We start from the raw sequence: 25717 nt of genomic DNA, 5'->3' as shown, positions 1-25717 counted from the left end.
GGTGGACAATAAAGGGTGTCAAGATATTCATTTGGAAGAAAATACAGTGTTAGGAATGGCAGTACAGGGATCTTACTACACTGCTCATTTCAGTTACCCAGTGATCAGGAATATTCCTGTGGCTTTATGTACCTGTTCCATGAGCAACACCGGGGGGTAATGGCCTGTAGCCCAGTTAATTGCCTGGGTGAAGTAAGGGCCATTAACGTGGGCCCAGGCCGTTACCCCCCGGTGTTGCCCATGGAACAGGTACATAAGGCCATTAGCACCCTGGGTTGCCAAAGTGCAAACACAGGGTGCACAAAAAAAGGATTTTCCTTCCTACAACGGGATGCCACTCGCGTCCTGTAGTAGGAAGGAAAATCCTTTCCCAACATGGTCAACATGGAAAGGGAAGGTAGGGCTCCGTACGGAGCCCCTCTTCCCTTTCCATGGCAGCCGTGGGAAGCTGAGAGGAAGATGCGGCTGCAGCGGCAAGGGCTGCCACAGCCAAAATAAGGTAAGTGGGGACGCAGGGTGTTAGTAAAGGAAACAAAACGGGGACGGAGGGTGGGGGAAGATGGAGGCATGGAGTGCCGGCTGTCAGGTGCCTTGGAAGCCCGCGTTCCTAGCCACCTGATTGGCTGGCTCCCCCAACCATGGTGCTAATGAAAGCTATGTGACTGCACAGTGTGAAGTACCAGAATCATTGGATTCTAAGCCAAAGGGAATCTTTAACGTTCAGTCTGTGTACCCTAATGAGCCAAGTGAAATGATATGCTGTCATCAGGATTATTATGTCCTATTTGAATTAGGTGAATCTAAAAGAGAAAAGCAGTACATTGAAGTGGAGGTAAATATTCCAAAATATTTGAGGGTAGCTACCCTCCAAAGAGACACTGCCACACTGTTACAGGAAAGCACAGAAGTCCCTCCTTTGAGGATTTCCCAGAGTTTTCTAAAAATGGTAGAGAAGGAGAATCAGGGTGCAGATGCTTGCGCAAATGAAGAAGAAAAAGACCAATTGAGGAAAATATCTATGGAGTTCAAACAGTTTTTTGCCAAAGATGCCTATGACTGTGGGCGCACCGATTTACATGTTGCCACACTACCAGAAGGACATGGGAGGGAGCTGGTATTTGTGCAACAATTTATGTTGCCCCTGGCATTTCTGGAGTCACTGGCTGAAAGAATTAAATATTTAGAATCTAGAGGCATCATTAGGCCTATTCATAGTGCATCAAATATCCCATATTAGGTGTGTTAAAACCCAATGGCCAATGACGCTTGTGTACAGACTTAAGAGAATTGAAGAAGAGACTACCTGTTTCACCATGGCCCCTTCCATTTTTGGATCAGGGCCTTGCACAGGTTCATGGATCAAAGATATTTACCACCTTGGATCTTACAGGTGTCCTCACTATATTGTATTTACATGCATAATTCACTTTTGATTTCAGATATTCAAATGAAAAGGGAAAAATAAATGGATTGATGTACTTGATTCTTAATTAGTTTTTTCTCTTTGCTCTAGAAACTAACTGATTCTCTGCCAGCGCTCCGAGAGTGGGAGTTAGCGGGATCTCTGGAGGATACCACTGGAGCGGAGTCCACTGGAAAAGACCCCCTGGACCGAAAAAGGGGGTGAAGATGGTAACCCCAGAAGGAAGCCTGCTATCAGAGGATGGAGACCTACTTCATTTTGAAAAGTGTTTCATGGACAAGAGCGTGACTGGATATTCTAACTGAACTTTTGCTTTGGTTTGAAGACTTTTTAAACATCATATTTTATTTTTCTTATTTTTACAAACATTGACTTTCTAGGACTGATGCAGCTACCTGGCACTGATGCAGCAGCATGGAATTAACGTTTTTATTTTTGGCAATATTAATGTTGATATTGTGTATGTTGTAATGATTTATTTATTTAAAAAATATATAAATTGAGAGATCACTAAAAAGAAAATAAGAACAAAAGGAAGTGATCTAATAAAAAAGCAGATAATATAGAACATAAAAAGAAAAAACATACATTAAAATATATATACTGTTCAGAAATATGTGAACATTCACAATTGCATGTTATTTTATTTTATAGTTTCAATCATTTGTTTTATCTATTTGAAATCAAGGTACAAGGTTATGAATTTGTGTGCCCAATATAACATAACTGAAGCCCTGATTGGTGCATGTTTTTTTTTCTGCTGTGATTTTGGTTATGTCCCAGCAGAAAAATAAAGGAGGGAGTGAAGAGAGAGGTGACTCCGAATTTCAACTGTGACTCCACATTTTTGCTACAGCTCCACATTTCAACAAGAATAAAAGATTGATCCCCGTAGTGAGCAAGAGTGTGAGACTCAGGCTGAATCTAGTAGATGTCAATATTGGGAATGCATACAACACATGCCAGAAAAATGAAGGTTTTGAATTTGGCATTGCATAACATGATGTTATCACTTTGCACCATTACACCACAGTTGTGGGCTGAGTTGCACAGAAATGAACATGAGACTAACATACGCTAACCACTAACACCCCCTACGAATATTCAGAGCAAGTCAGTTCATGTCTTTTAAACCGGTGCAGATTGAAAAAACCCAATGTGCAAGGCATTTGGTCTGTGCAAGGTTAGTTTGGAAATGCAATCAATAAAACGTGCAGAATTAAGGTTGTGCTGTGTTTGAATGAAGACGTGAAAAGTCAGAATTGTGGAATGTGAAATCCGTTTTACTCAAAACAAGTTGATTGTTTAAAAGACTTTCAGAGCAGGAAACATCACTGAGATGTAGCTATTTGCATCGGTTGCATTCTAAGCAGTCAGGATGAACACGGTCAGAACCTTCGAGGGGGTTGACTGAGTTTCAAGGGAGGTGGTTCTGACTGACATGTTACATCACAGAAAAAGGCTGGCACTCTTACTTTTCATATAGGTGCAACTTATATACACGGGCAGGTTTAGGGAGAGAGCTTAAAAAGGTTGGCAGGAAGAGGCTTGTTTGCTTGGGCTGGTGCAGGCGTCTCAGAAAAATCTGGCAATCTGTGCATGCTTAATCTCTGGCTGACCCTGAGCGAGTGCGTCAAGAACTGACAGGCAGGCTGAGGAAAAGGTTTTGTGGGCTCTTTCCAAGCGCAGAGGGAGTGAGCCAGATAAAGGATTCTTCTCTCCAGCCACTAGACTGGCGTTGTGAGCAGTCCGGGGACGCATATAATTAAGCTGTGAGTGTCTGGTTAATTGAGGTGTGTATGGCTTTAAAATCACAAGTGTAGATGTCGATTTTGCATGGGTTCTACATATCAGGCATCCCAAAATCTGTTCGCTCCCCATTATACTGAAATTAAGTGTATTTCTCAATGCAGGATTCGTTGCCAACAATAATAATTGCAAAGAATAGAAGTTAACGCTTTCAGAGCTAAATGTCTCAAGGTCATTGTGTAGTGTTCTCTGCCAAGATAGAGGTGGGAGAGAAGGCTACAGTAATGCTGTGAACTTCTTGAGGGATCATTGGCTTTACTTTACTTTACTTTATTACATTTATACCGCGCACCATAGACCCTGAGGCGTGAGGGCATACAAACGAACCACACAAAACATAAAACATAAAGAAAATGCAGTATGTAAAAAACAGCACAATTGCCAAGAAACAATTAGAATCATCACCACAAAAATATGGCAATGACATGAGAGAGTTGATTAGACATGATAAAGAACCATACTCGATTGAGTGGGGAGCGTTAAGGTATCAGTTTACAGTTCGAACACCCCCGGGGAAGATATTTACACAATCTTAGATATGTGCTGAACCCACAACCCAGTAGGACGCAGTCACTTTTTAGTTGCGAGCACCAATCACTCAGATTAACCCTATGAAGAATCTTCAAGTCTGACATTCTGATAACTCCTGGCCCAGTTCTTTGTCGGAGCCATGCAAGCATCTTGTTACGCAGCGCTTCTATGCACTATTTTCCTTATACCTTATCAATGTTTGTGATAACAAGGTTCCCTTGATCCATAACAAAGGCTTTGGTGCTTGTGTCATTGATCTTTGGCATTTGTGACTTTCTTATGTGCGAGCTCCGGAAGGTCACCAGCTTGAGTTTGGCGTTCACCGCTGCATTTTGTTTAGCAGGAATTTGGCAGAGTTTAGGATCAAGTACCGGGATAGATGGTAGAATTTCCTGGAATTACCCTTGATGTCGATGATGGGGGTTATTGCCTCTTCATTAGTATCAGGTGTTTCCCAATGGATGCTGGAGGGCCACCCCGGTGTATGTGGTTTGAAAAGCTTGGTCAGCTCTCTCCCATTGGAAGTTAACTTGACAGGCGTTATCCACCTTTGCCGGCTGCAGCTGTGCAATTGGATTATGTTATGCATCTGTCTGAGACACAATGTTCACTCTAGACGGACGTATGTCCGACACAAAGTCATCTTGGAACAAGCATTCCCAAAAGCCAAAAGACACTAAGAAAGAAGTTGACAGACAGAACTCGAATAGACCCCAATAGGTGGGATATCAATAAGGTAATGGTTAGAGCAAGTGATACTTGGAGCCAACAAGGTATAAACAGTGAAGAAATGCAACTGCGTTAAACTTTGTCAGAAGATCCACGAGAGCATGGCTAAAAAAGTTAGAACACACCTAGATAATATCCCTATCAATTCCCAATCTCATCAGGTGACGAGTACAGATACTAGAACTCACGACCTAGACAAAGATGCTGAGATTGATTGTTTTCATTTAAACAGGTCTCAGTTTGTGAACTGACCTCTTTGGTTGCCAATATAAAACCCATCCAATCTAAAGGGGATATCTTTCCGTCAACATTGTTCAAGGAATACTTTTCTAGTATTGCCACTTCAGTGACATCTTGTCATGACCCGGCGAAATTGCCCCTTCTGGACCTAATGGTCATTGTCACGAAGGGCTTGTACTCCTTGTTCCTCCCAACATGGCCGTACCAAGCTACGTGCTACGCACTAGCTTTCACGTCGTGGCACGTACTATAAATTGGTCACGCCCCTGCGGGTCCGCGCGTCTCAACGCTATCTTCGGTAGTGACACGACGTGTGCTTACTCTCTACTTTAGTTTCCTTTGATCCTCTTGCTTCCTTCCTTGCCTTTTAGCTGTTCCTGGATTTTCCCCCCTACTTACTCGTTCATCGCTATCCTGGATACCCTGGAACCACGAACTTCCTGGAACTGTGAACGCGTCCTGCAACCTGACGAGGCTCGGGCGAGCCTATTCAAGACCCGAACGATCCACAGGAAGAGTCCTGCGGCCGAAAGAGGGAGATCCCGATCACAGGTGAGACGGGGGGAGATTTACGACACATCTCTTATGAATCTGTCTTTCCAGGAGGGGAAGGTTCCAGACTGTATGAAGGAGGCCTTGATCACCCCCTTATTTAAAAAAAGGAGGCTTTGGATCCTGCGGTCCCCTTGAATTACAGCCCAATAACTAATGTTCCATTCTTGTTGAAAATCTTTGATAAGGTGGCCTGTACACAGTACAACACATTTGTCGAAGAAAGGGACCTTCTGTCCTGCAACCAGTCCGGTTTCAGAAAAAACCATGGAACAGAAACAGCCTTGGTGGAAGTTTAAACTACTATCGCTGGAATTTTGTCCGCCGTTTTTGATCTGGTTGATCATGACAAGCTGGTGGACAGGCTAACTAAGGACGGTAAGTGCTCCAAACTAGCCACTAATTGGTTTAGATCCTTTTGGGGACCTAGGAGAGCCAAAGTAGCCGTGGGGGACTGTAAGTCTCAAAAAGTGCTCCTCTGCTGTGGTGTCCCACAGGGGTCCAGTGTGTCACCATTGCTGAATAACATCTACCCCAAGCGTTTTTTTCGAACTCTTGGACAGCCTAGGTGTTAAATATGCAAACTACGCTGACGACACCCAGATTGTTCTGGAACTATCTGGCTCCTATGATGTGGATTCGCATCTCATCAGTGGGGCATTCAATACCATTAAAGATTGGATGGGGAAAACTCTATGGCATTGAATGATAAAGAAACTGAGCTTCTAATTATTAGAAGCCCAGCTAAGCTTAAGTCATTAGGTCCTCAATATGAGGCCTTCCTGGTTGGAGCGGCTAGAATTCAGGTCTCCAACCAGGTTAAAACCGTGGGAGTTATTTTTGACTGCCATCTTGACTTCAAGAAACATGTCTCCTATGTGACCTTCAACTGTACCTATATGACCCAGCTCCTGTGGCAGATTCTGCCATATCTGTCGGAAGCTAATAGGGCATTGCTAGCCTCAGCAAACATTAACACCAGGTTCGACTAATGTAATGGGCTCCTGGTTGGCAAATGCCAGGAAATTGCAGGTTGTTCAGAATGGGGCTGTTAGAGCCGTTTGTGGCATTGGAAGGTGAGATCACGTCTCAATGCCCAGAGGAAACTGCATTGGCTGCCGGTACAGCAAAGGATCCATTTTAAAGCATCCTGCACGGTATACAAATGCCTTGCAGGTAATGCACCCAGCTACCTTAAATCTCGGATTAGCAGATTGCCGGGCAGACGGGCCCTGCGGTCTAACAATAGGGGCTTGCTTCTGCAACCCTGCACCAAACTTAGAAGGTTTGGAGATCTGAGCCTCAATGCCTGGGGTCCAGGTGTTTGGAACAACCTACTCCTATTAATCAGGCAACTTCCCTCTCTGGCACAGTTCAAAAAAGTTCTTAAAATGTTCATGTTTGATGGTGGCGGATTCTACTTTTCCTCTTCCCACATGTTATCTCATCTTGACACAGTCCTAGGGCTTCTTACTGCATTTTTGTGTTTTATGTTTGTATAGTCTGTCAGAGCTCTTAGGCCTGCGGGCGAGTCGGCGCTTAATAAAAATTCTATAGAATAGAATAGAATAGAACTTTAAACTAAAAGTGAACATTGTAGGAAAGACCTGATAAAAGATACACATCAGGAAGTGCGCCCTTTTTGGAATGAGATACCTGGCAGGAGAGTACACCAGGGGATCTGCGTGAAACAAGAGGGGGCAATTCCAGGAAGTACAGGGGAGTACACCAGGAAGTGGGGGATCCAAGTTTGAAAAGGCATCACCCAACGTGCAAGCAGAAAGGAACTTTTGTTTATTATTTTTGGAATACATCAAGTCCTCTGAGGCAAGAGACTTTTTGTAGAAAAGAGACTTAACCACCGAAGGGGCTGATAGCTGAGAGCGGAACTGTTGGCTCGTGCTGGGAAAACTCGAGCATGTGCTGTGCTGCAGAGTCCTGCCTTGTCCCGTGCTCAAAACGTGGGGAAGGGAGACCCCGACTTCCGCATCCTGACTTATTTTTTATGAACACTTCTTTCTTGTAAACCTTATCCCACACTATTTGTTTGTATTTAGTATAAGGATTGGCAATAGAGTTTTCTTAGTATACCTTTTATTTTGACACAACGCCACTAGGACTGGATTATTATTATTATTTGATGGTTGTAGCTTGCTCCCATCTTAGATTTAGATTAGGCATTTTTCCAATCCGCATATACAGTTTAATAAACACCCTTGAACTGTCATCACTTGTGTCTGTCTTTACTGTTGCCACTATGAGTTACTTACAGCAGAGATTGGTTGTTGCTTCCGGCTTTACATTAGTCCAGTTGAGGCTAAGGGGGCTAGTCTAAACCTACATCAAGACAGGACGCAGTTTCAGATTTCATGTGTGCGTCTGTAGGGCACAACCTTAAGTGCTGTTGCTGTGCTTATAAGTATAGTTTGGGGGGTGGAGGGGCTAAGGCTGTTGCTAAACCTAATTACGTGTCTCCTGAGGTGTTCACATTTGTTTGGTGAGTTTGTGTATTCGGGATCCTGTGAGCAGATCTGTGGACCTATTCGTGGACCCACTACCAAGGAATGTTAGCAGACCTGTGTGAATCAGTGGACCTGTAACCCAAGGGTGAATTTTAGTTCAATGTGCAGGGTTTTGAGGTCCCTAATTGGGCGAGGGTGTTTAGCGACTTTGAGTAACCTACCCCTCCCAAGCGATTAAGACAAAGGGAGAGTGAACCAGGGATCATCTCCATTTTGCTACAAATGCTATCATCCACTGATTTGGGGCAGCACCCGACCCTCTGTATTACGCTCCTGTTGGTCCACAGAGACAGAGAGGGTACTTTGACACAGGGGGTATCAAACTGTGTCCACAATTAGTGCAAGCAACCATGCACGGTGGCAGCACTAAGTAATGTGGAATCGGTTGAGGGTTTCCCCAGGGAAATTGTTTAAACTTTTCAGATTAAGTGATGCATTTTATAATACCTTTTATTCAGAAAATGGGGCCAAAAGCCATAAATGTACAATCATTCTATAGTCTAGATCAAATCCAATAGATTCCAGATCACTCACTACAAGTGCACAGCAGCATTTTACAACATTTACATGAAGTTTATGTGCACAATATATGCCAGCATTCTCACTGTAAAACTGTTTTATGATGGTGTGCACACTATATCTGTGTCATATATGCCAGCAGCATTCCCACTGTAAATCACGTTGATGCCTTTCCCACAAAACACGCCAGGTTACAAAAGTAAATCACTTTCATTATGTTATGGTCATCATATGTGCCAGTTTTCCCACTATAAATTAAGTTGATGTTGTCCCCACAAAATAAGCAAGCATTCCCAAAGTAAATCAGTTTCAGGATGTTGTACCCACAATATAAGGCAGCACTAACCATGCAAAACACGTCATGATGCTGTGCCCAAAATATATGATAGCATTGCCAAAGCAAAACACTTCAATGAGACTGCACTCCAAAAGTAGGTCATCAGCATTTCTACTGAAAATCAGTTTGATGATTTGCCCACTACATATAAACTAGCATGCCTCTTGTAATTCACTTTCATGATGTTGTGGCCACAATATATGCCAGCAGTGACACTGTAAATGAAATCCATGATGGATGCCTTCTTGTATGCTTGCTTTCAAACAAGAAGTGATAACAGTGTATTAAAGAATAGTCTAATTGGAAGTTCTGCATGCTTTTTTGTATGACCTGTGAACAGTCGCCCTTTTGTAAGCAATCACCTATTAAGATGTACCAGAACTAACAGTTAGGGAAACGCACAGTGTTATGTCACCACATGAAAGAGCTGTGATTTGGAATGGGGTTGCTCCCTCCCAATCGATACTATAGAATCTAATGACTGTTCAAAATAAGAGGATTCTTTTTTTAAAGGACATGAAAGTGTATAGGCCCATCATCACTGGAGCTATAGTAGGGGTTCAAAGGGTTAAATATGGGAGTGATAACTGTTTGGCTTTGGTTTCTATTAGCAAACATATAGTGTCTGGTCTTCCAGCAATAGATGTAAAGTTTACTTCTGTGAAACAATGTAAAATCCAAATTTGAAAGATTCATCTTTTTTTTTAAGTCATCTAAAAACGAATTCACAAATGTGTCAAACCAACCTCCCTTCCGTGACCGCCCAATTACACACAGGATATATGTGCCAAATAAAAAAGGGCCTATGGTCATCTCTGCTGACATATTGTTACATCGACCATGATTGCCAGTATGGCCACGGAAGCCTCTTCAGGTACCCTTCTGCTACCAGCAAAATCTGGGAAGGTTATATTACAGATTAAGTCAGCTGCACCAGCCCATGCTGCTGCACCCATAAGGTCCAGCTGTAAAGCTCAGATACAGAATATTCAGAATGCTAATAGTCTATTTCTGCTAAAAGTCTCTGACCAGGGGTTTCCTTCATCTATTTGGGTGCTAATGAAAATCAGGGAAGTCTGGAAGTGGTGATCAGACAGAGCAGTCACCAAAGTGGTTCCTATTGCTGTCCTCCCTCTGAGTCACTGACATTTTTGTTGTGGAAAATTGTTGGACTAACTTCTAAAATGGAGGACACACATTGCGTTAACTTTGATGAGAATTATTCAACTGTTGCTATCAGGAGATTTGGCAGATTACCTATTGTCATAGGCAAGGATATATTTTATATCAAGTACCAGCTAGGAAAGCAAAAAGAGGACCTAATCTGAGGGGCCCCTTAACAAGCATTGACACTGGATTTACCACTCCTTTAATATGCAGTGATTAACCTTAAAATTGACCAGTCAGTACACAATTCATCTATTCAATATACATAATGTTGACATTACACCTTCCAGGGACTCTCTAACTCTGTGGGCACTTGCTTTATTACTCTAGAATCTCCTTCCTCCTCTAGATTCAAGTGAATGTTCTTACACCTTGCTGTAGGCAACTTAATAGTGCACCTATTAAGAAGCCTTTAGCTCTAGTAAACCTGGCTACGAGTATGAGGCATGCAGGATGCAAGAGCCACTTTTTTTCTGGCTGTGAGATATGCAAGTTATTGTCAGACCTGAAAGGGACCTCAAACCTCGACCAATTAATTAACTTTGGTTGCTTGGACTAGATTAAGCTACATGGTTTCACCAGTCATAGAGGTGTCAACATATTTACCTCTTTCTACATTGGCAGTCAATAATCCCCAATGAAGTTATTCCAGTGGATAGCAATGAAGGCCTGGGTAAAATCGAGCAGATGTTCAGGGTTACAAAAAACTCTAATTATGTTTTTAGGATGTCTGAGACATTCAGTAACAAATAAAATTGAATTGTTTATGGTATCAGGCATTTTAATCAACACTAGCATCCTTGGGAGAACTCACTGATCATATCAGCCAATCAGAAATTAGGATTTCCAGGAAATTCTTGGAACTATTGGCCCATATTTGCTCAGAAATCCTCATAACTCACTGACTTGGCCAATCAGAAGGTCCTTGCTGCCTGCACACCCACTCCTGTTTACCATCAATCCAGCCTTGCTCTGCTCTCCTGCACACCTTTGTTCTTTGCAGCCAAAGTTAATAGGCTGTTGGTGTTTATCTGGGCTCCTTCCGGTGTGTGACAGCTCCGCCCACGCTATCTCCTGCACAGCCCATTCTACATGGCGTCTACCAGCGTGAGCACATGGATGGGCTGTGCAGCAGGGTGCTGAGGTCTGGCCGTTGAGCATTTTTTGGCCGGGAGGAGAGAAAGCCCACAAGTGCTAAAAGCCTTAGCACCAAGGGCGGGCAGGCATTTTGGGCATTAGGTGCCAGAAACCTGACTGCCTCCCACCCCTGCCACCCACTACTACCAAACGCTAAATGAGGGTACTTGGTTCGATGATTAATACCTTCTAGAAAAGAGGAAATCACTAGCAATGCTGAAAACACAATCTAATCAGTTACCCATCTATTTTAAAGCAGCAAAACACAATGCAGCCAAGGGAGCTAGAAGTGTGCCCTGCAACTACCGGATCAATAGCATCATATTGCATTTTTTATTGTATCTCTTTTTAATGTATTGATGTGTATTCATTTTGCTGTATCATTTGTAAACCAATAATCTTACTACTCTTCCAACTGCTACAAAGCTGTGAGTTGCATTACTCCAAATGACATGTTGTCGCTTTAATGATCATTCTAGCTTTCCTGAGCATATCGCCCACTAGATAGCGATGCCTCCTGTGGTCTACCGGGATGACGTTCCTAGAAGGAGGTCCCTAAGGCATTGGAACGTGGCTGGCAGCAATTCAAAGGGAAGCATGGAAACATGGAAGAGCACCTGTGGGGGTGAAAACACTGTCTTCTCCTTATCTTCTGGCAGCAGAGGGCAGTCAAGTATCCCTGGGTGAGATCCAGGGTGAAGACATAGGTGGAAGCTCCAGTCTTTTTAATCATATCATCTGGGCATGCTGTGGGGTAGAAATCAAATTGAGATGGTTTGTTCACCTTGCTGAAGTCAATATAGAAAAGACATTGGCTGTCTAGTTTGCCCACCATTATAATAGCAGAGAACCACTAACTTCAGTAGCACTCAATTAACCCAGGTTGCGCCCATTCTGATTTCTTTCCCAGATCACATGAAGTTGAGTTTCAGGTAATGCCTCACTTGAACTGTCTTTCCTGGAGTGGGATGGATGTAATGAAAGAATCCTGGTATTTTCAAGGGTTGGGCTGAGAATATGTCAGCATAATGTGATACAAAGTCCTGCAAGTCTTGTTTCTGGGAGGCCTGATAAAGATTCAGCCCCTGTGGGATCAAGCTTTTAGGGCTTTTGTTTATAACTTTGGCTTCTTCCAGTTTCTTTGCAATGGCTACAAGGATGGGCTCTTCATCTGCTTCCTTATCCTTCCATAAGTTAAGATGGTATACACGCAAAGGCTTTTGGCGTGCCCCCTGTTGATCAGGATAATTCAGGTGACACACTACTACCATTATTACGTAGGATCCATGCCACTGGGTCAAGAGTTTATTATCTGAAGTGGGGAGAAGTCCCCATGTTGAATATTCTTGGTTTGGTTTTTGGATAATATATTCTTTTTTGCTTGACTTGGGTGCAAAATGGACTAAAGTCATTTGATCTCTGATTCATTGAACAAACTGAGATGTTGTCAAAGGTTTCCCCCCGGCTCACCTGAGTTCTCTTCTTGTGGCGTTCCGCGGAGGACTCCTTCTCCCGGCCGGACCAGGACTTGTATAAGTGCGCGCGAGTCGAGTCTGACTCCAGCGCGAGCGTTCAAAGTTCCAGGAAGTCGAGTGTTCCAGGATGTCCAGGAAGAGGATCGAAGAAAGGTAAGAGATACTGGAAACAGGGGAAAAGGGAAGAAAGAATAAGGGAGTAGGCCAGGAACTTGGAAGGGTAACGCCTAGCAGCACACACACGTCGAGACACTACCTAGAGATAGCGTTGAGACGCGTGGAGGCGCGGGGGGGTGGCCCATTTATAGAACGTGCCGTGTCTGATGTACAGGCTAGTACGGAACACGGCACTGGGCACGGCCATGTTGGAAGTATCAAGGAGCACACTCTCCGTCTGGACCAGGACCAGGAAGACCAGAAGGGGCTATGTCCAAGGTTCATGACAGCATGCCTCCTCAGAAACCCCGTCCCACCAGGCTTGCCAGGGTGTATGAGATGGAATCTTCTCAGCAATCGAGGGGTGTTTAGGTTGGATAGTGGTTCCCATGTTCTCTCGCTAGGAGGATAGCCTTTCCACTCGACCAGGTATTGAAGCCGACCCCGTTTGTACCTGGAGTAACATATTCTGGATACTTCATATTCCAGCTGATTGTCCACAATCACAGGACTGGGTCTGCCGGTTTTCCTGGTGGAGTGGATGTAGGGTTTGAGTAGAGAAGTGTGAAAAACTGGATGTATTCTCTTCCAGGAGTCTGGTAGCTTGAGCCGATAAGAAACAGGATTGATGATTTCTTTTATGGAAAATGGACCATAATATCGGGGGGCTAACTTGTTAAGGCGTAGATGTCGTGGTAATAGTTTCAAGGACAACCAGACCTGGTCACCAATAGAATAGGAGGGTGCTGGTCTTCTTTTGGAATCAGCATATCGCTTAGTGCGAATCTGGGCTTTTCCCAATTGTTCCTTGGCTTCCTTGTGGATGTTGAGGAGAGTTTCAATCCAGGAATCAAGTGAAGGTACTGGAGTTGAATGTGGTAGAACTGAAGGTAACACGGAGGGATGAAAACCTTGACTGCAATAGAAGGGGCTAACGTTGATCGCTGAGTGATCTGAATTGTTATAGGCAAATTTGGCCAAGGGTATAAGGAGGGACCAATCATCCCGAAACAACGAAGATATTGCTCCACGGTTTGATTAACACGTTCTGTGGCCCCGTTGGTCTGTGGGTGATATCCAGATGAAAGAGCGCGTTGAATCCCTAGAACACGACAAAGATGTTTCCAGAATTGTGAAATATATTGCGGTCCTCGGTCCGATATGATCTTGGAAGGGAGTCCATGAAGACGGAAAATGTGTTCTAGGAAAATTCCTTGCGAGCTCTGAAGAGGAAGGAGGTTTATAGAGAGGCGTGAAATGTGCCATATGAGTAAACAAGTCTATGGTTACCATGATGGTTGTGTAACCCCGGGAAGGTGGTAATTCCATGATGAAGTCTGTAGCTATACATTCCCATGGTCTTGTTTGCAGTGTAGGTTGCAATAGAAGGCCCGCCGGTCTCTTATTGTCGTGCTTATTCTGACTGCAGACAGTACAGGTCTTAATGTACTCTTGTACCTTGCATTTCATTTCCGGCCACCAAAACTGTCTTTGTATAAGACGGAGCGTGTTGGTTACACCACAATGTCCAGAATGAAAAGTATCATGGCAGAGAGTTATTATTTTATGTTGAAGTTTCGGTGTGGGAATGACCAAGGCATTGTCCTTGAATAAGTATCCCTCCTTGATTCTTAAATTCCAGGGATTCTTCCTAGAGACGTCCTTCCAGAGGTCAGAGGACTGGGTTTTGGCTCGAATCTCTTCCAAGAGGTTGATCGCTTGAGCTATAAAGATTGTGTTGGGAAACATTGTGGGATAGGTCCTATCTTCAGTGGTTAAATAGTCAGGACGTCGGGACAAGGCGTCCGCAATCACGTTTTGTGATCCAGGAACATGAGTGATTTGGAATTGGTACTGGGTGAAGAAGTAGGCCCAACGCGCCTGATGACTGCTCCTGCACTCCATAGATTGGAGAATGTGTAGATTTCGATGGTCCGTACGGACCTGGACTGGATATCTAGCACCCAGGAGTAAATGTCGCCATTCTGTGAAGGCTTGGCGGATTGCCAACAGCTCCTTTTCCAGGACGGAGTAATGGGTTTCGCTGGTTGTTAGAGTTCTAGAGAGGTAAGCCACTGGGTGGTCACTTTTGTCCTCAAGCACCTGTTTCAAGACTGCTCCTATGGCATGGTTGGAGGCATCCGTTTTCACTATGAAAGGGCGATCTAAGTCAGGCTGAGCCTGGACGGGGACTTGCGTGAATCTTGTCTTCAAGCGTTGACAAGCCTTCTCTTGCGAGGAAGACCAGATGAAGGGAACATCCTTCTTCAGCAGAGCAACGATCGTTGGACGAGCTCAGAAAAGGTAGGAATGAACTTTCGATAAAAGTTAGCAAGTCCCAAGAAAGACTGAACCTGTTTCACCGATGTAGGAGCAGGCCAGGTCAGTATGGCCTTTACCTTTGAAGGGTCCATTCTCATATTCCAAAAGATATTTCTCAGGTTTGACCAAGAGCTTGTTTTCACGGAGCCGTTGTAGTACCGCCATGACATGTTCTTCATGTTTCAAGGGATCCTTGGAATAAATCAAAATGTCGTCTAGATAGACAATGACAAAGAGAAAAAGCATGCCAGAAAACACCCTATCCATGAAACGTTGAAAAACTGCCGGGGCATTAGCTAATTCAAAGGGCATGACTAGATATTCAAAGTGACCAAAGGGTGTTCTAAAGGCGGTCTTCCATTCGTCCCCTTCCCGTATACGGGTTAAGTGATAGGCACCCCGGAGGTCCAACTTCGTGAATATTACGGCGCCTTTGACAGCTTCCAGGATATCTGAAATCAGAGGCAGAGAGTACCGATCTTTGAGGGTGCATTGATTTAGACCACGGTAGTCGAGGCAGGGTCTGAGTTCCTTGGAATCCTTCTTAGGAACGAAGAACAATGAGGCACCCGCTGGAGATTTTGAGGGTCTTATGGTGCCATTTTCCAAATTGATGTCCAGGTATTCTCGGAGGGCCTTTTTCTCAGGTTCTGAAAGGATAAACATTCTGCCAAAGGGAATTACTGCCGAGGGGTCTGTCTCAATGGCACAATCTTCAGGTCTGTGAGGGGGTAAAGCCTGGACTATGGCAGTCAAAAAGACATCAGTATATCTTTGGTAGACCTCTGGGACTTGTACAATGTTGGAAACCATGAGTGAGGTTTTTTGCTCTCCTGAATGTTCAATAGCTGGTGTTAAGGAGAGATCCAGGGATAAACAGTGGGACATACAAAACTCAGAGCCCAGAAACAATGACCCTGCTGTCCAATTAATGTACGGATTATGTCTTTGAAGCCAGGGCATACCCAGAACCATAGGGTAATGGGCTGATTTGGTGATGTCGAATGTAATCTGCTCTTGGTGGTGGTTTATGGAGAGACGGACCTCTTTTGTCTGTAGGGTTATGGGTCCTGAAGAGAGAGGTCTCCCATCAATTGCTTCTATCGGCTGTTTAATGTTCCGTGACTCATATGGTATTTTATGTCTGATAACCCAGTCTTCATCAATGAAAATTCCCATAGCTCCACAGTCCACCAGGGCCAGTATGGGATAGGTCTTGTGCTTGGAGGGCGATAGAAAGGCCTGTAGAACCACCAGGTTATTCTGTCGAGGAGAGTTCAAGGATGTGATTGATGTGGAGCAGACATCTTTCTCCTGAAACCTCGCTCCATCTAGGGCCGGGAGCTGGCGTTTCCCGAATGCCGTGGATGGGCTAAAGGACATTCTCTAACGAGATGCTTGTCTGAGGCACAATACATACACAGGCCGGTGTGAATTCTTCTCATCCTTCCTTGTGGACTAATTGTCCCACGAAAGGCGCCTATTTGCATTGGTTCGGAGTCGTTATCAGGGGTTGAGACATGATCGGATTTCACCGTCGACTCCGGAGGGGTTCGTTGAAAGGCAGTCTTAGCCTTTTTCCTTTCAGCCCTTCTTTCCTGGATACGAAAGTCTATTTGTAAGGCTAGATCTACCAAAGCCTGAAACGAACTGGGGTGAGCCACTCTGGCTAATTCATCCTTGATATTGTCATTTAGACCCCTGCGAAATAAGGTGAAACTCGCTTCAGGGCCCTAATCAGCCTCCTTTACCAGCTGTTTGAATCTGGTAACGAACGTTAGCATATCCTGGGATCCTTGCCGAACATCAAGTAGGCGTTCCTGGGCGCTGAACACTTGTTCGGGGCAGTCAAACATAGACTTGAGCGCCTGGATAAATGCATCATAATCGTCCAGGAGGACGTCTCCAGAGTTCACTAGGGGAGTGGGCCAAGATAACGCATTCCCTGTAAGGTGGAAGATTATGAAGCCCACCTTGGCCCTGGAAGTGGAAAAATAATAGGGCTTGAATGTAAAATGCACCAAGCAGGAATCCAGAAATCCACGTAAGGATTTGTGGGGAAAAACTAGCGTGCTGGTGCTGCCAAGAGCAGACCGCGAGAGCCCAGGGGAAGCTGGAGAAGCTCATCAGTGTAGCCGAGGACCGGAACCATTGCAGGCCAAGTTGAAAGGTACGTGGAGGGGGACCGGGAAAGCACAGAGAGACCCCAGAGGCTGTGGTTGGGAGGAAGTGCAGAACTATCTGCCTCATCTCAGTGGGACCAAACTGAGAGACCAACTGGGGACATATTAGGTGAGAGAACACACCAGAGAGACCCGAAGAGAAGCCTGGCAGGATAGTGAACCGGGCCTAATTAAGAGACACTATAAAGCTGAGAAAGGGGCCTGGGACCCGAGTACTGAGAAACGGAGAGTGTTGCACATGCAAGAGAACGCCTGGCAGGATAATGAATTGGACTTAAGTAAGAGACATTATAAAGCTGAGAAAGGGGTCTTGGACCCGAGTACTGAGAAACTGAGAGAGTTATACATGCAAGATTGCGCCTCGTAGGATACTGAACTGGGCTTAAGTAAGAGACATTACAGAGCTGAGAAGGGGGTTTGGAACCCAGATAACGAGAAGAGAAGACCAAGGGGTGAGAAGGGTATCTTTGGAGAAAAAAAAACAGAAAAGAAGCAAATGAGAAGAGAAAGACTCTCTAACAAAAGTCAGGAGAAGACTGGGGGAAGAGAAAGAGATCATTTGGCACAAGTTATGAGAAGTCCAGGGGAAAAGAAAGAAATCCTTTGGCACAAGTTATGAGAAGACCATTGGAAGGAAGACATAGACTTTGGCAGAAAGATAGACAAAATTGATGCAATGGAAAGAGAGCCTGAGAAAGGCATGGGGAAGGGAGACACCTTCCCAATCTTGTTTTGGAACTAAAAACAAAATCACCTGAAATGGTCTGGGGAAGAGAGACCTTCTCCCCATCTGTGTGGAACAACACGGAAAAGCATAGTGACAGCTAGGGGACGAAGGATATTCCCCCATCGTTCCCGATCTGCCTAAAAACATCCCAAAGAAGGGAGTAATCCGGTTTGAGCTAGGGTGTAGCCTACTTTATAGTTTCCTTTTGAAGTGTAAGGCACATAGAACAGTGAACTATTTTATTTTGAAGGACAGTCTGACATTATCCTTTGTTTTGTTTGAGGCAGGGAATTAACTCTCAGTTATAGTTATAAGTAGGGTTCTTGCTTATTTTCTATTAGAAAATGTTTGTGCCCACATACATGCCACCTTTGTGTCCTGTGTCTACTACTGCACCCTTACACTAACCATCTGGATTTGTAGCTACTGCAAAAAAAGGCAGAGCTTGTAGTCAGGTTCACAATCTGGAACATGGGCAATGCTTGCCTCCCTTTTCTCTTTCTCCAGGTCTTTGTGCCATGATTGCATTTCCTGCTTGCAGACTGCACACATAGGAGCTCATTTGTGCTTTTTAAGTTTTTCCTATTCATAGTATATGTGGGGTTATGAGTGGAACTAATAACAAGAATGGGGATGGGGGCGATGTCCTGGGGGATCTCCTGTGTACCTCCTCCAGGGCTCATCATGTAACAGCTGTCCTCCTGCTGCCGACAGGTTCCAACTCACCCCACTTCCCAGCCTAACCAATGCGTCTTATTCTCCCTGCCCACCTCCACCTAATCTATTAACCTCTCTCCATTCAAGGACACTATTTCAAATCCCCTTTCGAATACAGGAGCATAGTTGATAAATTAAATTTAGCACATTAACTACTGCAACGCCAACCATAATATTGTGCTGTTAACCCAAATGCACTGACCTTATCATGCACTTTTAGGTATAGCAAACAGCTCTCAGTTAGCTGCTAGGCAACATAATTGGTGCTAGGAAAAACAATGTAAATACATACAAATACATGAATATATAGACGTGCATCTCAAACACAGGCATGTCAATGAGAAGGAATGAACAATTCACTTTTTACCTTGCAGTAGAAACTCTTCCATGTACTCTTTAAAAGGCTGAATGTGCCCTTCCAATGATAAACGATAAACCTTCTCTGCTTCCATTTCACATGCTGCAAATCAAATAAAGAAATATAACAACCGGGTGTGGAAAATGTTATTGAACTTTATCATTCGTTGCAACCTTAGCACTAAAACGCTTCCATTTTTACAAGGCTGTAGATGAACCCTGTGGATGGCACTGAGAAATGTACCTGAGCTTACTGTACTGGGGCTTAAACAATATGTGGCATTTTCAGGCAAAGGGAACACAACATTGCATTGCACCTTCACACCTCACACAACACTTGCTTCCCAGCTTGTTTCAATAACCCTATATACCCTGGTATTATTAACAACATTCACTGGCACCTAGACCAAATCCTAATGGAGCCTTGGTGTCAGTCAAATGGTCTACAGTATTGTCAATACCACTCTAACCACCAATATTGACTATCAACAGTGGTCCACATGCTTCAAAAAGGCTCTTGATATTGTCTTCAAGTGGTGTTATTGGTGGCCCACAAAACAAATAGATAGGTTGAAGTGGGAGCAGCAAGTTAGATTGTAAAGGCGCAATCATTCATCTTGTCGTCTAGCAAATCTCTAGTAAGGTTGTATTGTCTTTTTTGGAATTAGCTGCTTCCATGAAAGGTTCTCATTGCTATCAGATAACCCTTATTGGTGCAGACCACTCTCCAGCTTGCTGTTCCTAGCTTTGAATGTGCATAACCCTAACAGGCTTTGCTATATTGCACTAAGAGCTGTCTGTTGTAAATACATCTTTTGTTTCATTGATGTATTAGGGCCAGAACCTTTTTCTGATGGATATGTTTCGCGAATCACCTTGGGACTCATTAAAAGTTTGAGGTTTTTCTTCTAGGAATACCACATGCAGTATTTACCATAACCGCACCTTTGGTATTCCCAGGAGAAAACACCTGTCATGACTTTACCTCATCACGAGTTGGGCTGTATTCCCAGCTGTAATACCGCCAACTGTAATAGCCCTAGCACCGACTGGTCCGGTGGTATTACCACCGGATCAAAGGTTGGGCCTTAACGGTAAATTCCCATTCCTGATTGGGTCCATTGGATCCAAAGGGGAATTTTCGGTGCTAATACTGCGGGCTAATACAGCCAGCTGTAATACCACCGAAAACAGGGATTTTCACCTGCAGAAAAAAGCTGGAGGTAAAACAGCCGATTTAGCACCCAACACGTGATAGGGCCAGCCCTAAATGCGGCGGTAATACCGTTACCACTGCATTTAAGGGCTACAGCCCAACTCGTGATGAGGCCCTAAGTAATGTCAAAAAAGCAATATTTTAGAAATACCCCATATCCATTTTTATACAAAATCAAAAATCCATTTCTATCCCTGTCTGAGATATCGAAATGCATAAGGGAAAACAGTGATGAATACGCCTGGTTGCGCATGGATAAAAATGCACAGACTGGTCAGAAATAGCCCTTCTGTACATTGTGCATCTGCATTCACAAAGAGGGTGAGAATGTGAGCATCACAGAGTTTTGTTATGAAGATAGCAAATCATTTTATTTAACTCCACCTTTTTGAAGGAGGTAACATTGTAGGACCGACTGTCTGGTTTTTAAGAGGTATTTCAACCCAGTAATCATGAAGTATTTAACACAAGATATTTATAAAATAAATACTGCATGAAGCAAATACCTCACTAATCATAATGTCTATCATCATTAAAAACAAGGGACATTTGCTATACCACCTGTTTTTAACATTAACAGCATACTCAAAACGGAACAATCTTTCTCCCGAAAATCTGAAAAAAGGCTTCAATTGAAAAATCATCATCAACTTTCTTACATTACACTCCAAGTATTTAATTGGAATTCCCCTATGAATTGTGGCAACTGTTGAGCACATTAATTTACTAAAGGGCTATCCTGATACTACATAAATCAGGGGTGGTGTTGTTCCGTGGTGTCGAAAGGGTTGCTACATTCTCCAGTGCAGTTATTATCTCTGTCAGTGACACTACCACGCTGCCAATTCAACAGACAAGATGGAGGAGACCATCAACATGGAGCAAACAGAGAGTTTGCTGAACTGGATCACAGTTACGAAGGGCACAGAGTGGGGCCCTGCATGACCCCTACAATGCAATAACAATATGTCTATTAGTGATGGCCTAGAAGCAAATGCCTATATATATATATATATATATCCACTCTGGGAACACTCTAGGTGTCACCTATCAGGGCCACAGTTGGATAGTGCCTTTCAATCACCCCAGATAAATGCCTGATCTTCCACGATATTCTATTATTCTTCCTAGATGTAGCTAGTGTTCACCCTTGTCTCCTCCTTCTCCAGCCAATGTCTTTTTCAATTCTACCTGCACTTCCTTCTCTCTCCCTCCGATGTTCCTCTTGCTACTGTCTAACTCCACCCTCTCATTTGACTCCTTCTTACTCTCTGTCTCGCCCTCTTCTTTACTTCTATTACCTCTCTCCCTACCACTGCATTGTTCAAATTCCTACTGCTTCCCTCTCTGCTCTACTAATACTCTCATCTCTCTCCACCACTTTTCCTCCTCCACACAGCTACTCCGACTTCTACTCTCACCTCCAACCTACTAATGCCACCTCCACACTACTGCTAATCACTCTTGCACACTGCTACTACTCCCACCTCCACACTGTGTGATGACAAAGAATCAGAAATCTGACCTGGTTTTTAAAGTTTTGACTATAAACATTTATTTGATATTTCAAAATCCTATAATTTCCTATCTCTATAGGTGGGTTCACTAACTCAACCAAACTAAAACTCAGGTCTGTCAGGAAGTCTGTGTTGTCCAAATGAAATGTTACCATCCTGGCCCAAACCTCAAAGCTATTCCTACCGCTGACACACAAAAGTTCAAAACCATACCCCAGGAGAAAGCCTCCTTATCCAGGGTCGAACATTCTATGGCTAGGATAATGCCTCCCTTCTCCTAGCTTGTGAGTTAGACCTTGACTTGAAAGTCTCTTCTTATTTATGGTGTCTCTTGCCTTGTTTGCCTCTCTTAGGGTCCCTTCTTCGAGGGGTTTAAAGATTTCATCCCTTTTTATTGAAAAGAGAGGGGAGGGGGAAAGAAGAGCTGGTTCTTGGAGTGATCCAGTATTGACACATTAAAGAGTAAGATCGACTGAGACAAGAGACCTCTTCTAAACAAGAGATATCTTCCACAATTCTGAAGTTCCCAGTGGAACACAAGACATTTTTCTGGCAGGCATTTGGAGACCATAACTGCTTGGGGAAGGGATGCCTCGATGCTGTCGGAGACAACTTCCAAAGGATGCTGATTTCTGCTTTCAGGACTTCATTGATTCCCTTTCCCCAAAATTACTAAACTGAGGAAAACAGTTCTTATCCCAACCCTGGATTCACAAAGTTCCAGACATTTCACAGGACTAGGGGAATGGCTCCCATCTCCTAGTTTACACCCAGTTCTCAACAGGTTTTCCTTGAGTTAATTTTAGATTCTTCATCAATTCTTTAAGTTCTTTCCATAGACATTTGATTATCTCCAGTTGAACACTGTCCTTCAACTTGCCCCTACTGGGATGAAGGAGCGACTGCCCAAGCTCCACTTGACTCTTCAACGTTTTACCAATATTATTCATAATGCCCCCAGCGGTATGAGTAAGAGGCTCCACAAGTCCTTCTTGACTCTTCAATACCCCAGTCTTATGGAACTGACCAGGGAGTTTCCTCACAAAATGATCTACTTCTCTCTTGTCTGTTTGTTTCACTTTCTCAAGTCTGCCCTGCCCCCTCCCGGACTACTCTTACCATTACCTTCTCTCTGGGAACTCGTTACCAGTTTCACCAGGGATCTCGGGATCTTTCTTTTTTTCTTCTTCTACTCTTCTTCGCCCTGCTTGACTTTTCAGTCTGTTACTGTTGGCAAGTTTCAGACCAGACGGTGCACCCGTTACAGGTCACGCAACCATAACAGTTCCTTGTATTTCCGTTAAAATCGCCTATGCAGCTCTGCAGTAAGCTAGTGTTGGCGCCCTCGGCATAGTTCTTGGACTGCACGGTCCACCCACCACAGGTCACGCCACCACCACACTGACTCTCAGCTTCATGGATGTCGACTCTCAGCCGGCTGGCAAGATGCTTTCTTGGTATCGCTCGGTTCGTTCTCGTCCCTCCACATGACAGCCTTCAATTGCCCTGGTTCCAACTCCTGGGCTTTATAGCGGTCTCCTCACTCGCCGACTTCTCCTTCCAGATTTCGCTTTTCTTGTCCTTCTTTACTGTTGAACTTAAGTAGGTGGGCCAGCGTACCGTCAGTCCAATTGACAGCAGCTGGTCAAACACTATTCCTGCTTGTCTGTAGGGTTCTTGGGTTCTTCTTTGTCTCATTACCTATTGTGAAAAACCAGAGGGTGTTTCACAACCTAGTCCCGGGAATACCAATCTCTCTCTCAGGTGGACAGGGAAAGGCCATCGCTTTTGGATCCCGACCCTGGGGTAGGACAAGCGAGGGAGGATCCCCTGCGTAGGGGGTCCTCTGGGAGTGGGGGAGAAACACCCAATGACAAGACATAGTATCCCCCTTTTTCCACAACCCATCTAACCCCTATCCCTGTTTATTTTGTGGGAAACTACAACTCTCATAATTCCTCTCACTTTCTTTTGACAAAAGTACTGCACCAAAGAAGATGAGGAATGAGGTCAGAAGGATTACCTCCCCTGACTTGCATTGGCCTTGTCCCTGTAATGAGGCCATGCAGAGTCATGCACGTAGTTCTAATAATGTACATCTGCCACTTATTAAGACTCCATGTGAAAATAAAAGGTGGCGCGCACAAGCACACTTTGAGCGAGGCTGGGTACGTGAAGGAACAGCTCTTCCGAGGAGGAGGTGAACCAGGCTGTGGGAGTTGCAATGCCAACGGGGATCAACAATTCAGAGGATCGAGAATAAGCCAAGAGAGCTTTTCAAGCTTTTAGGAAGCCATGAGTGTTCAAAAAGCAGATCCGAGCCAGAAATCTTCCAGGTGCCAGGAAATAGCCTGTGACCCTCCCGGGTGAACGGCAGAGTTGGGAAGGAGCCGAGGAGGTGCTGGTAACAGCCTGGAAGTGCGAGGAAAAGAGGAAAGCAAGTAATTTAGCACAACCAGTGAGTTATTGAGAGCAACCAAATTTCGGTTGATGTTAAAGAGAAAGTGACTGTGATTTGAAAGGTGAAGGCTGTGCGTGTGCCGATAAAACACAAATGAAGAGAACAATTGTAAAAGGGAAAGGAAACAAAGTAGCAGAGTGGGCCTCTAGTCCCTATGGGGTTGAACCTGGGGAAGGGAGGTGGTTCTGACATTTATTTTTGACGCACTATTTTCCTTTTTGTATTCCCTCAACACATTTGTTATCTTGAACAGGAGGGCAAGGTTAGGTTTTTCTAGAATAGGCCTTTTTATTTTGACCAGACAGACGTATGTATTATTGTTTAATGGTGGAGATTACTCCCATTTTATAGTTAGGGCAAGCTAGGAGTTTTACCATCCCAACCTAATTCATAAATAAAGATTTTCAAACTTGTATCCATTGTGTCTGTGTCTGCTGCTTGATACCATGCCTTCCTCACACTATCATAGTGAGACTGTCTGCCACATTACAGTAACACATAGGCTACATTACAAGTTTGGCGGTCTGGAAATAAGGGTGCTGGTAGCAATATACCGGCACACTTTCTGGACCGGGAAACTAAGTCTGCCGGTAGGGGCATGGAAGCCCTAGCAGGCCTGACCTATTACTAATGGTGCTGATGCTTCAGGTTTCACATTCCCATGGGGTCCTAGAGGACTCCATGGGAATGGGAAATAACTGTTCCGCCGCCTATGATATCCCAGTGGCACCGGGATGTCAGACAGCGGAAACAGTGTTACGGGGTCGGTCATAGCCTGCCGCCTACCAGCGGGTTTTACCATCGACCCTGTAATGAGGCCCATAGTCTCTGATTTTATTATAGTTAAGGAAGGGTTGGGTGTTGTTATTACCCCGTGGGGTTGGGAGATAAAGGGGCCTGTCCCAGATTAATGTCCTTTTCCCCAGGAGGGGAGTTCCTCCCCATAAGATCCTCCCACATTTTACCATGCCTGGTGGGACTATCGGTGAGCGGCCTCACCTTCCTAGCCTCATGGAAAGGGGCTCCCCTCTGGGGAGAAGTGACGCCATCTGAAGGGCTGTCCCAACCACCAATCACACCTTCACTACTCCTATTCCCATCACCATACTACAACTCTCACCCCCACACTACTACTCTTCCAACCCACCTTCTCTTCAGTCACCATTCAATTACTCTTCCCAACATCCTCTCAGTGACTACCTACCTTCCTATTACCCTTTTCACTAATACCCCATGAACGTCCTTCATCGTCTTGTCTCTTGCTCTAGATCCATCTTCTCTGACACCACCAGAACAAACCACATCTTCCTGTGGCCTTTGGCCTCTTTTATGTTCCCACTCTTCCTTCCATTGGTTCTCCCATTCTGGTTCCCCGGGTCCATTAATCCCTTTCTTATCCCCAGCCCTGGGAGGTGTTACAAATGGTTAACAACATAAAATGGTTTGTAAATCCTGACCCTTTCTTGTACGTGGGTCTGCTGGTGTTTGTCCATGGCAGCTTGCTTTTATCATAATCAAGTTTCCAGTTTGTGTGAAGGTCTGCCGGAGCCGTTTGCATGACAGCATTATATGTAATAAAGGTCTTGATGTTTCATTCTGGTTTGGCAGTAATTCAGTGGT

General features: G+C 44.4%; 1 protein-coding gene across 1 annotated transcript in view; it reads right to left on the bottom strand.

The window, feature by feature from the left end:
• The window catches only part of LOC138467625 (formin-2-like), a 629879-nt gene that overhangs the window by 139988 nt on the left and 464174 nt on the right, over window positions 1-25717 (bottom strand). The window contains exon 14 of the mRNA XM_069607785.1: window positions 18914-19006. Coding sequence (XP_069463886.1) covers window positions 18914-19006 — 93 coding nt within the window. The remainder of the gene's footprint in view (window positions 1-18913; window positions 19007-25717) is intronic.

This window comes from Ambystoma mexicanum, chromosome 4q, assembly GCF_040938575.1.
Source record: "Ambystoma mexicanum isolate Mex_15411 chromosome 4q, UKY_AmexF1_1, whole genome shotgun sequence".
Lineage (NCBI taxonomy): Eukaryota > Metazoa > Chordata > Amphibia > Caudata > Ambystomatidae > Ambystoma > Ambystoma mexicanum.
Note: the sequence above shows the minus strand (reverse complement) of the source record. Positions and strands in the feature narration are given on the sequence as shown.